This window comes from Pempheris klunzingeri, chromosome 11 (genome assembly GCF_042242105.1).
Source record: "Pempheris klunzingeri isolate RE-2024b chromosome 11, fPemKlu1.hap1, whole genome shotgun sequence".
Taxonomy (NCBI): Eukaryota; Metazoa; Chordata; class Actinopteri; order Acropomatiformes; family Pempheridae; genus Pempheris; species Pempheris klunzingeri.
Window position 1 is genome coordinate 3180965 of NC_092022.1, and position 12024 is coordinate 3192988.

Consider the following 12024-nt stretch of genomic DNA (forward strand, 5'->3'; position numbering starts at 1 on the left):
AAATTGGCCGCAGCGATAACTCCTGTGCAGCTAACAAGATACCGAGTCTTCCTGAGAAATCTAACAAGCTGACTATTGATGTGAGCAAAGATGTAATCTGTGTGGGGAAACAGAGACGTGCTGACTGGATGCCGCCCTGCTTCTCATAACCAGCAACCCAACAGGCCTCCTGTTTGATTTCAAATCACTATCAACAGAGAGACTTTTGGTAAATGAGTTGCAGTCCATTTAACTTGTGGGTAAAGCAAACGTACTAAGATAATACAGCTTCAAAATGTAGGCGCTTGTCATGTGACAGCATGTCGCACAAGCTGCTTAACTGGCCCTTTCAATACAACTAAATAATAGTTATTTTCCTTTGAGTGTGAAGGGGCAATAACTTATATTTAGTTGTGCAACCCTGTGTTGTACAATGACGATAAATGCACCTTGATAAGTAGGATGTGAGGTAGCCTACTAGTCATGATAGTAGAAATATCTGTAGCAGCACTTCTAGTGACAATAGTAGTAGTGGCAGGAGTAGTCTCAGTAAAAACATCAAAGCCGTGTAGTGGTTTTGCTGAAGCAACAGTAGTAATAGTAGTGATCGCAGAAGCTATAGCAGAAGCAGAAGTAGTGGCATAGGAGGAGGAGGAGTTGGAGTAATATGTAGAAGTTTCCTCAGCAGTAGTAATAGTAATAACAGTCAGTGGTAGTAGTAGCTGTGTTGGCAGTACTTCTTGCTGCAGTGGTAGCAGAAACAATACTAGTAGTAGTGGCAGCAGTATTAGTAATAGTAGCAACTGTTGAAGCAGTAGTAGCTTTGGCAGTAGTAGTCTTGGTAGTCTTAGCAGCAGAAACAACGTTACTGGCAGTACTAATAGAAGTAGTAGTAGTAGTAGTAGTGCCAGTAGCAGTAACAGAAGCAGGAATGGTAGTATTAATAATAATAATACATTTTATTCATAGGCGCCTTTCAAGGCACTCAAGGACACCGTACAACACACAGTTAAAAACAAACTGAAAAAGCAAGTTAAAAAGTCAAAAAATGTAAAAGTAGTATTAGTAGTAGCAGTAAAAGCAGTATAGTATGGGTTACAGTAGTAGTATCGGTAACAGTAGTAGTGGTAGTAGAGTGACCATAGTAGTAGTATCAGTGGCAGCAGTGCTAGTAACAGTATCAGTAACAGTAATAGTAACAGTATCAGTAGCAGCACTATCAGTAACAGTACCAGCAGCAGTGGTATTCACAGCTCCTCAGTGTGACATTGTGTATCCTTTTACACAGCATAATGGCCACTGACTCTGTACTGTATACAAGTACACACTGAAACACTCCTAATGTTTACAAGCAGGCTGAAAGTGGATCATTTATCCAAACACACTGAAAGGTAATCTAACCTACGCAGGCAAATCAAATTAGGTAGGAGCCAGTAAAGTAACTTCAGCCCAGCGGAGGTGTTTATATGAGGTCTGCTCAGCTGGAGTGAAAGCAAAACTTCTATTACTGATGTTATTAGGAAGCATGTAAACACACTCACTTACCTACTCAATGGCTCCCTCATTCACTCGCTCAGCCACCTATTCAGCCGTGGTCATCTGTAACAGGCAACAAGCTCAGCGTGCTCGCAGGCAGCAGAGAAAGTGCTGATGTTTATGCCCTGGTTTCATTTTCCGGGAATATTATCCTGCTAAATGTATTGCAGCAACTTAAATGAGTATGAATGATCATAAATATTTTAAGTTTCAAAAACAGTAAAGGTCCAAGATATTATATGAAAAATGATGTATTCCTATAGACTAATGTCATCTGATAAAAACCAAGGTAAACATGGTTAAGAGAATTATGGAAGCATTGCACCACAGGGCATAACTGCACAATGAGTCACTGAAAACACACATAACACTCTGACAGGAAGCCCTAAAGGGAAAACTGTGCAAGTGGCAAAATGTGAATAAAGAGTAACAGCACAATGTAAAACACAGCATGACCTATCTAAGTCCTCTCTGGTTATTACAGGGGTTTGACAGTGATTTTATGATCTAGTCTCACACACAAACACTCACACACACGCACTCCCCCTTTCCATTGACGCTAGACCCCGAGGCCGGCCTCTCTCTACCGGGAGCCAATTGCGGCGCGCCGAGCAGGCGAGCCTTCATGTGCCGACCCCTTAATTTGCCTGGTATAACATACCCAGCTCCGATCATGTGACGGTTAAGCGAACCACCAGGCCTCCGGAGGGAGGGAGGGAGGGAGGGGGAGAGAGAGAGAGAGAGAGAGAGAGTGGAGTACAGCTATGCTAAGACCGTGTCGTGGAGTGATATTGCCATTACGCACTATTACGCACTGACAGCTACTTTCAAGAAAAGAGCGCTCGGCGCAGAGGAGCGGAATTTTGGATTCATCACATAAAAAAGGTGAGTGCATAAGAGGCAGGGACCCTGGGGGGATTTAATAGTAGAAAGGTGTTTAGATATTTGTGCCTGGTTGTTTTCTGCCTCTCGCTGTAGAGTACGGTGGGAAGTATGGCTCTGTTGAGTAGACTTAGGCTTTATGTACGAGCTTATAGCGACAGTGTCGCTCTCATGCATTCTGCTGCAGCCCTCGTGAAAAAAACACAACAATTTTTAGATCCCGCTGCATTGCTGACTTGATATCTTTACCATGTGAAACTATTATCGTGCATTTTCACCTGTGATCTGACGAGCGTGGTCAAACCTGCCATAAATCCCGAGTTAGCTGACCATGCGTGCAGAGCGGTGAACATCAGGAGCGCATCATGCTGTCAAAGCCTCCTTGATGTTTCACAGGGTTACCGTAGGGCAAATGACTTAAGACTTGGCCAAACTCTCCTCCGAAACTTTTTTTTTTCCATGAGGTATCGCCTTGGCACAGCAGCAGCAGCAGAAGCAGCAGCAGCAGCAGCAGACCCCTGCCCCTCCATGTCATATGATGTTATCACAAAAGCAAAAAAAAAAAAAATCATCCTAAGAACATACGCATTAACGGTCCTGTGACTGTGACAGCCTAACCTAACAAATCCATCAATAATTAATTCATCTGGTAATTTTCCGGGGATCTTCTGAAATCTCTGTGAGGATCTCTGGAACTCCACTTTGGAAACGGCTGCTTTTTAACTTTACAGAAGAGGGCGCACAATCATTTAGTTTTCAGGCTCATGCGACACACATGTAGCCTTTTAAGGGTTTTAAAAGGGATTTTGTCGTCAGGTTTAATCACCATAAGCCACTCATTGCAGTTAAGGCCGTGTCTAGCATTTTTAATCCATGTAAATGTAGAGGAGGTGCATTGTTTGTGGGCTGTTTGGTGGATAAAAATAGACACTAAATCCTTCACTCATCATCCCATTGAAACCTGCTGAAATACCAGCCTGTTAAGCACTGCCACTACTTTTCTATTGCAAATGTTTTCATCAGTACGTCTGTTTTTAGGTGACTTTTCTTGTTTTATTCTCATTTCTGAGACCATATCACTGTTACTATACTATTGTATGTCTGAAAGTTAAGTAAATAAAAACTGTGGTAAGGACCACTAAAGGGAAATAAATAGAAACACGTCATTAAATGACAGAAGAGTCACGTGGCTTTAATGTTAGACATGGTGAGAAATGGGAACCCCTGATTCCACATGGTCAGCTTGAAGTCTGGACCGGCAGCTGCAGAGTGTACACGCACACACACGCACACCCACACACACACACTTCAAATTCCACTTCCTTCACACGTGGTTGATTTTCCTTTTGAAGTGCCATCAGCTGCAGACCTCTTGAACAAGCAGCAGGTAGGGCATAGAGAGCAAATCATAATAATCATTTTCAGCCAGTCTGCTGGTTTACTTATTTTTGTACAGGATACACTTGAGGGATTGTCTTGTAGAACATTAACCAAAGGAATATACTGACCTCAAATGGCGTTACTCTTTTATTGTGCTGTATTTTTTTTTTGTAAATGATGATCACCTTGGTGCAAATGAAATTTAAATCAAGCATAGTCAGAGTAGGTGCCCCGAAATGGTCAGTCTGTCTTTTTATGCAAAAACTTGTGTAAATTTGTCTGGTATGCAGTCTTATTCAAAGACAAATTGCTTTCATCATCAAAGCTGATGTTCACACTCATTTGTCTTTTGCAGGAAGAAGAAAGAAGATTTTCATTAAAGTTCAGCCGATCTCGAGCAGCTTGATCTTCAGAGTCCGGTTGCCATTCATCCGCACAGGAATGGTGGATCACTTGCCACTTGGTGAGGAGACCTTCCTGTATTACCCCGGCTCCCCGGGGTCTGACTACAACTGCCTTCGTCGCCACGCCAATGGTGGTGTGTCGCCGGGCATCATGGTAACTGACGCATGCATCTACGACCACCACCACCACCACCCCTACCAAGGTGTGACACTCTCCTCCTCCCCTCGCCTCTCTGAGGATGACCTCAGCGACTCCTCCAGCCCTCGTTCCTCCCTCTGCTCCAGCCCCGAGTCCTCGTCACCGACGTTGCGGCACGTTCTCGACTCCAGCTATGAAAGCAGGAGCAGCAGGAGCAGTGGGAGCTGTAGCTCGTCAGGAGGAGAGAGTCAAGACAGCCTGCTGGACCTCCTCCTCTCACAGACCTCCCTCACCGCTTCATTAAGCTCTAATGCTAGCAGCAGCTCACATTCTTCTCCTTTATCTTCCCCTCTATCCCTATCGTCCCCACCTACGTCTTCCTCCTCATCTGCCCCTCTTTTACCCATGGGCCTGGCCTGGGAGTCCAAGAGGGAGCAGCGGCTGAGTCTCCTCCAGCAGCAGACCAAAGAGGACTGCTACGAGTTTCCTGTCTTTCTTGACGACCTTCAGGATCCTGCAGCGCTCCTCTTTCAGCCCACCCTGGAGGAGATTGAGGAGTTCCTGGAGGAGAACATGGTGGTGGCAATGGAGAAAGAAGAGGAAGGGAGCGATGAGGCGATGTCACCCACGTCAGAGGATGCTGAGACGGAAGGGTCAAGGACATTAGCAGGAGAACTAGTATCGGTATCGCAGAACTCAGATCAGACTGTGCCTGTGGCTCGTTCTCCACTCTCCTCGTACACAGAGACCAAACATACACCGAGTGCTTCTGACATGGACTGCTCACCATCAGCAGTGGATATTAGTTTTGTAACCAATTCTAATGGTAGTGGAGTTGACAGGATCAAACAGGAGGACTGTGGTTCACCGTCAGCCTCATCAGAAGGTACCAGTGCTGCTTCCAGCGTGCCTGTCATCCTACAGATCCAACCCCTACAGATCAAACAAGAACCCAACCCCAGTGCCATATCAGATGCTGTCAGCCAGCAAACCCAACCCCAGCAAACCGAATCCCAGCCAAGCCAGGCCCCATCGGATATCAAAATCGCCCAACTCCTGGTCAACATCCAGGGTCAGACCTTTGCTTTGGTGCCTCAGCTGCTTTCCCCAGCAAACATGACTTCCTCAAGCAAAAACGGAAGTGCTGCTTCGTCCAAGTTTGTCCGGATCGCGCCAGTGCCCATTGCGGCAAAACCCATCGGGCTCGGGGAAGGCGGGCTAGGCGGAGGTTCAGCTACGGGGGTCCTCTCTGGAAGTCAGAGGTACCAGAAGAGTGCAGTAGCAGACCTTATTAAAATGCACAAGTGCTCTTTTCCTGGCTGTAATAAGATGTACACCAAGAGCAGCCACCTTAAAGCCCATCTGAGGAGGCACACGGGGGAGAAGCCCTTCGCCTGCACGTGGCCCGGCTGTGGATGGAGGTGAGCACAAGCGAGTGTTGTTGTATAAGATCAATTGATTAAGCCATTGACTGGAGAGATGAAGATACATTAGAGCCACACTAGAACATCTTTGCTTCCTCCAGACTTGCACACATTACAACATAAAACTGATCAAAAGTTGGATGAGAAAATAGAGAAGATTGATTGGATTGATGTTGCAGCTGAATTTGTATATGTTTTTATCTACCCTGCAGAGATTACAGTAACCCTGTTATCAACTTCCCCTGTGGTCTCATATACAGACACGTGAAGATAGCTGTTAATAACTGACTTTTCCCAGTGTGTGTAGACTTTGAAGATAGTGCTGCATGGTAGTTTGTCATGTAAAGAACCGTGATGTGCCCTGTTTTATTGTATCCTTTCTGGGGGGCTGAAGCATGTTTTCATCCTTTTCACAGACACACTGAATGGTGCAAAGTCCTTTGTATTATTCCAAAGAGGTCACCACTCAGTTTAAGAGAGCCAAGATGTTTTACAGGGGAGAGAGGTTTTATGGGGAAATAAATGTGAGAGGATTTATGAGGCTCGGTTTAGCTCAAGGAAAAGGACTCATCTTTAGGGAAACTACAGTCAAGTGTTTTCAGGAAGGTTATGATTTGTTCTGTTGTGCATGCTGGCTGTGTATCCCCACTATCTGTGTGTTTTTGTACCATGGTAAAGTTGTAGATTAGATAGGGCACTTTTTGAAGTTGTCTGCTTGCAGACTTTGCCCCTTGCCAGTTTTTTCCACTTGTTTGCTCACTGTCTGCAACCCCCCCACACACACTCTCTCTCTCTCTCTCACACACACACACAAACGCACAAATTCATTGGAGAGTTATTGCAGAATCAAGTTCAAAGTTTTCACTTCAGACAAGCTCTAATAATATACATTTTAAAGACTACTTGGCATAAAACTGGCATGATTAGATTTGTAATTTCATCATTTTTAAGTAGGAAAATCCTAATTTACACAAATGCCAACTTTTGAACAGCTGGCCAGTGGATTCCACCTCTATACATACAGTTATTGCCCAAGGATGCATAGAGAGCCTTTGTCTGTGTATAAATGAGTGGAGGTTAAAGCAAGCATTGTAGTTAAGGTTTAACATGGTAAAGACCTGAGTTAAAGGGTAAGTTTAGAATCTGTATTAGCCTTAAAGGTAAAGTAAGGAAAGCAATGCAAATGTGCCTTCGTATATGAGAAAGAGTCAGATGAGTTTGTCCCAGTTCAGCAGACTCACGCTTTATGTGTCCCTGCAACACTACACTCTGTGAGGAGGCTAAACTGCACCCGCACCCATTTAAAATCATCCACATCTGACTCTTTTTTTCACATTATGTATTATGTCTGGGCATACATCCAAGTATTTATAAGCATATTATGCAATACCAACTCATTGACGGCACAAAAAAGTTAGAAGTTATGCTTTTTAAGTTGGTTCGAGGCAAACGTGTTTTTAACACATTAAGAAATGTGTTGAATGCATTTTTTCCTGTGGAAGCCTGTGTAGTTGGATCAAGGAGCGAGATGATGCGCCTAAAGGACCATTTGTCTCTTCAGCTGAACACAAACACGCAGTCTTCTCTAAACTACTCTTACTGTTTTTACATGACAGCAGCAATATACTGTATTATGAAGTTACCCTTTCCCTGGTCCTCTCCCTCTGAGCCAGGAAATGGAGGCGAGCTGGAGAGTAAGGCACCTCTTACCCTCTGTAACCTCAGAATAGATCCATGTGTTGGCTCCTGTGAAGTAGAGAGGAGCGGTATTTCATTGGACTCCTGCATATAACTCAGCGAAAGTTACATTTCTTTCTTTGCCAATCCTCTTTTTCAAAGCTCTTTTCCATAGCTTTTTGGACTTTTATCCCTCTCTTTCTGTCTGGATGCAGTTTACTTGTTATGCTCACGTACAGATCTGGAGGCGCACACACACACACACACACACAGAGTCACATGTAAACACTTAAAAGGTACACATGCAGGCAACGAACAGACATGAGCATGCAGTATTTTCAGCTCAGACCTGCATGGATGTTGGACGGCTGGGCTCAAACCCAAACAGTTTGCTATAATAACAACGTGGTGGGTGTGTGTGTGTGTATGTGTGTGTGTGTACTAGAGATCTGTCATCGTGGCAGGGGCTTGTTGTCCTTGTCAGCTGACACATTCGTCGTCACAACAAAACAATGTTGCTGGGTGGTGACAGAGCTGTCACAGTTTACTTTAGCATCAGAGCTTAATTGACAGGCAAAGAGAGAGTAGTTACCTTACTACCAATTATTTTATAGAATTACTGCCTATTATGATATGTTGTTAATCCTTGTAGGAAACTACCATCTTCCTGTTCTCGGATCTCTGCAGGAAGGTCATGGAGCTCATATAGAAAACAGCCTCTAAGGGCAAGAGAGGATTCAGTATCCTGCACAAGAGCAAATGGAGGAACTGAATCCTGCCCCTGTTTAAAAAAAACAGTCAGAAAGGGTTTTATGGCTGCTTGTATGTAGCGTTGCATATAGGAGGCAAACGTCTGTCACTGATTAGTGCTGTCACGCATTAATGCGATGTCCCTTTCAACTTACACAGAGCTCAAATTGAGCCCTTCAGAATCACAGTGACGGGCTTTGAGCTGACAGGAGAAACTCAACAAAAAGAGACAAGGAAGATAAAGCTGACAGATAAAAACTCTGCCAATTGTCTCTGTTACTATAAGTTTCCAGGTGTGTAAGCAACCTAGCTGCCCCACCTTTCTCCGCTGTTTTCACTACGCTCTGCTGACATCAGAGCAGAGTTTAGGGACAAGCTAGAACAAAGCCTGTGTATGTGTTTCCCACAGTGCCCACGCTAATATGTATAATGTGTTGTACTGCAGCCACGCCAAGCAGCCCTGATTACTAAAGGTGCAAAAACCCACAGTTCTCAAGTAAAACACTTGATTAACATAAGTGCCCTCCACCCTTGGAGTTATGAACTCAGTGACCTGGCCCGTCATCCCTGGAGCATATCGAGCTGAGAAACCTTACACAAGTTAGATTAGGAAGGGGAGGAGTAAAAAAAAAAAAAAAAAAAAATGGAGAAAGAGCTATAGCAAGAGAGTGAGCGTGAGTTTCAAAACGGCATATGGTGAGGCTTTGGGAGAGAACTGGCACAAGATCAACCTTAGAAAAAACCCCCACAAAAAAGTGGATTTGATCAACAATCAGCCTGTCTATTTGCATAAGTCCTAAATACATGTTCTGTTGAAAGATCCTCCCCTGTGCAGTATGTTATAGTTGGGCTCAGGCCCAGGTTGAGTCAGTGGAATAGTTGTACATGGTTTGTGTCATGCCCCAGCTTGAAGCTGAGATAGTACAGCTTCAGGGTGTAAAAGTATGCATGCACGCCACACGCAGATTATCATAAGGAATAAATATATGGTCCGTTAATACAGCAGAGAACATGAAGAAGTTGATGTGGTCTCTGATATTTATCTTAGTAATGACACGTCTCTTAGCTTTGTAGATTAAGATTAAGATAAACTAATTACCTCAAGGCTTCAGTGGCCTGTAGTAAAAAGCATCTGTCTATGTATCAGTGTTTTTATTTTAAGAATGGATTAAATGACTACGCATAATGTAAAAGGGAAGTCTTGTGCTTAAGCTTATTCTTTTGTCCCCGAGTGTACAGTGCATAGAGTACCTGTCTGTCACTGCCTTCATCGGTTAGTTTGTTTGTGTTACTGTTTGACTTTGGTGTCTTAAAGAGTCACTATGGGTCCGAACAAATGTGCTTACAAACCAAAGTCACAGCAACTAAACCGGCAACTCCAGTGTTCTGCGAGGTGAAGCTACTGTTTTTGTCAGTGGAGTTTGGTGGCATAGAACTGCTGCTTCTGGTTAAACGAAAAGGATCTTACAGGTCTGTCTCTGCGGGGGATCCTCTCTTTGAATGACAACCCGAGCACTTTTTGGTGGACACGCTTTGCCTCAGAGCAGCGTTTTAGCTCACTAACCCTAACCCACTGCTGTGTCTCAGTAGAGCCTCTCTGAGCTGCTTGCATGGCTGTAGACTCTTAATCTTGCTACGCTGGTGAATGATTATCTGTAGCAGTTTGAGTACTCTCTGAGCTCCTGTGGCACGATCATCACCTGGAAGTGTAAAACGTAAATAGAAGTCAAAACTCAGTGGAGAGATGCAGGTTAAAAAGATCTTAATACGAAGCAATTAACCTTCAGTCGTTAAGTCTGAGTGTTTGTTTTGAGGTTATTAGCTTTTCAGATGAGGCGGCTTAGCTTTATAAACCCTGACGGTTATCTTTCGTTTTATTGCGAGGCCATTAAAATGATGAATGGGCCGGTTGGGTAATCCATGTCTAGAGTGGAAATGGTTTGAAATAACTGTGAGTGACGTTTACACATCTCCGTGAATTATCGCCTTCATGCCTTCAACCTGCCGCTGCCACTGAAAATGTGCTGGGAAATCAATCTGTGTTACAGATTAGGCTGATCTTAACAGCTTTACTAATAAATACAGTTACACACAAAGATGTATGTGCCCACACACACACACATATACAACAGGCACTACTCTATCATCCACTTAACCCTTCACTCTCAGGATATCCAAGTTGGCCGGAGCTCATAGAGACCGGAGCAGAGAAGGCCAGGAATAGATGGAGCTTAGATTTACAGTGCTCATGTGTTGAGCTAAATATGGGATGGCTCTTCACAGAGAAAACGCAGGGCAATACACATATACAGCATCACACCTCCTCTCTTATTCCCCTCACTTAAAACAGCTGGATACGGCCTTTATGTTATTTGGCAGCTTGTGGCACGACTGCATCCGTTATTTTTTGTAGAGGAAGTGCTGTATACAAACAGATTATTTGAAGTTTCAGAATACCAGAAACAGTCGAATTTCAGCGTTTTAATCACCGACTGTTGACTGACAACTGCAGCTGGGGATTAAAGCATTAACATTTGAAGCAATGATTTGGAGAGTTTCATTGAAGAGATGCTTGATGTTCAGGAAGATGTGGTACATTTGTTAAATCACATTGTGGGTTTCCTTTTCCTCCCGGCAGGTTTTCCCGGTCTGATGAGCTATCCCGACACCGGCGCTCCCACTCCGGAGTGAAACCATACCAGTGCATCGTCTGCGAGAAGAAGTTTGCCCGCAGCGATCACCTGTCGAAACACCTCAAAGTCCACCGCTTTCCACGAAGCAGCAGGACAGGACGCTCTGCAAACTGACTCCTCTGACCCCACTCTGACAGACTGACGCTACCCGAAGGGGGGAGAGAGAGAGAGAGAGAGGGGGGAGAGAGAGCAAGAGAGAGAGAGAGAGAGAGGTGGAGGGGGCTTGGTTCATGTATGTGTGTGTGACAGAGGACAGAGGAGGGGGGTGACAGTCCAAACACCTTTTAAAGGGGTCTGTGCAGGACTCTTTGGCTCGTGTGTGTTTATGTTCAAATATGTACGCGTGACGTACATTCATGGTACTGTGATAATTTATTGGGTGGCGAGGAAAAGACTGTAAAAACTAAACTAAAACAGAAAACTGTTACTTGACACAACGCCCTCACAGGTGGAATAAGCTTCTTGTATATTACAACTATTTTTTTTTGTTGTCTCACTCAAATCTTTTAGCTCGTCTAATTTGAAGAAAGATTTGCTATTCAGAGTATTTTTACACTTTAAGGTGTGTGTTATTGTTGTCGGAGTCAAAAGCCTTATATCAATAAACGTTGCATCACTTGGGGTTATGCTACTATTTAAAACTCCCAACTTTTCCTAGAGTCAAATGGTTAAGAGGTAAAAGATAACTCAATTAAAAGCTTGAATTTAATTTGTTGCCCAACGACAAGAGCTCACTGGACATTGGGAACTATTGGGATCTACTGGGGCCTTGGTTTGATTCTCTCTTGATAGACGGCAGAGTAAATGATGCACCGACATTCCTTTAACTTTGAATAAGTATTTTTGTTGCCTCTGAGTCTCGTTACAGGAAAAAAAAACAAAAAAACACTGTAGGAACCTCAAACACAATAACAAAAACTCAAGCTCATGTTGAATTACTGCTCACCAACAAAGATCATGTCACAACGTAATTTGCACTGGCACACATGCAAGTTCTGGTTGTCTGCCCATAATAAGTATTTTCAGTATTTTGTGCAGTTGTATTTTGTTCTGACTTGACTCACTGTTCTGTAACACCTTTTTGTCTCATCTGGTCAGAAGACTGTTTGTCAGAACATATTTGTCATTTTTATGGCCTTTTTTTGGATCCAAACAAACCA

The 12024-nt window shown here is 43.8% G+C and overlaps 1 protein-coding gene across 1 annotated transcript; it reads left to right on the forward strand.

The window, feature by feature from the left end:
• The first annotated feature begins 2325 nt into the window (after positions 1 to 2325).
• Positions 2326 to 11001, forward strand: LOC139209985 (Krueppel-like factor 15). The gene is made up of 3 exons (XM_070839925.1): positions 2326 to 2400; positions 4133 to 5741; positions 10810 to 11001. Exons 2-3 carry the CDS (start codon positions 4219 to 4221, stop codon positions 10976 to 10978), a joined length of 1692 nt encoding a protein of 563 aa, XP_070696026.1. The 5' UTR covers positions 2326 to 2400; positions 4133 to 4218; the 3' UTR covers positions 10979 to 11001.
• Positions 11002 to 12024: the final 1023 nt, after the last annotated feature.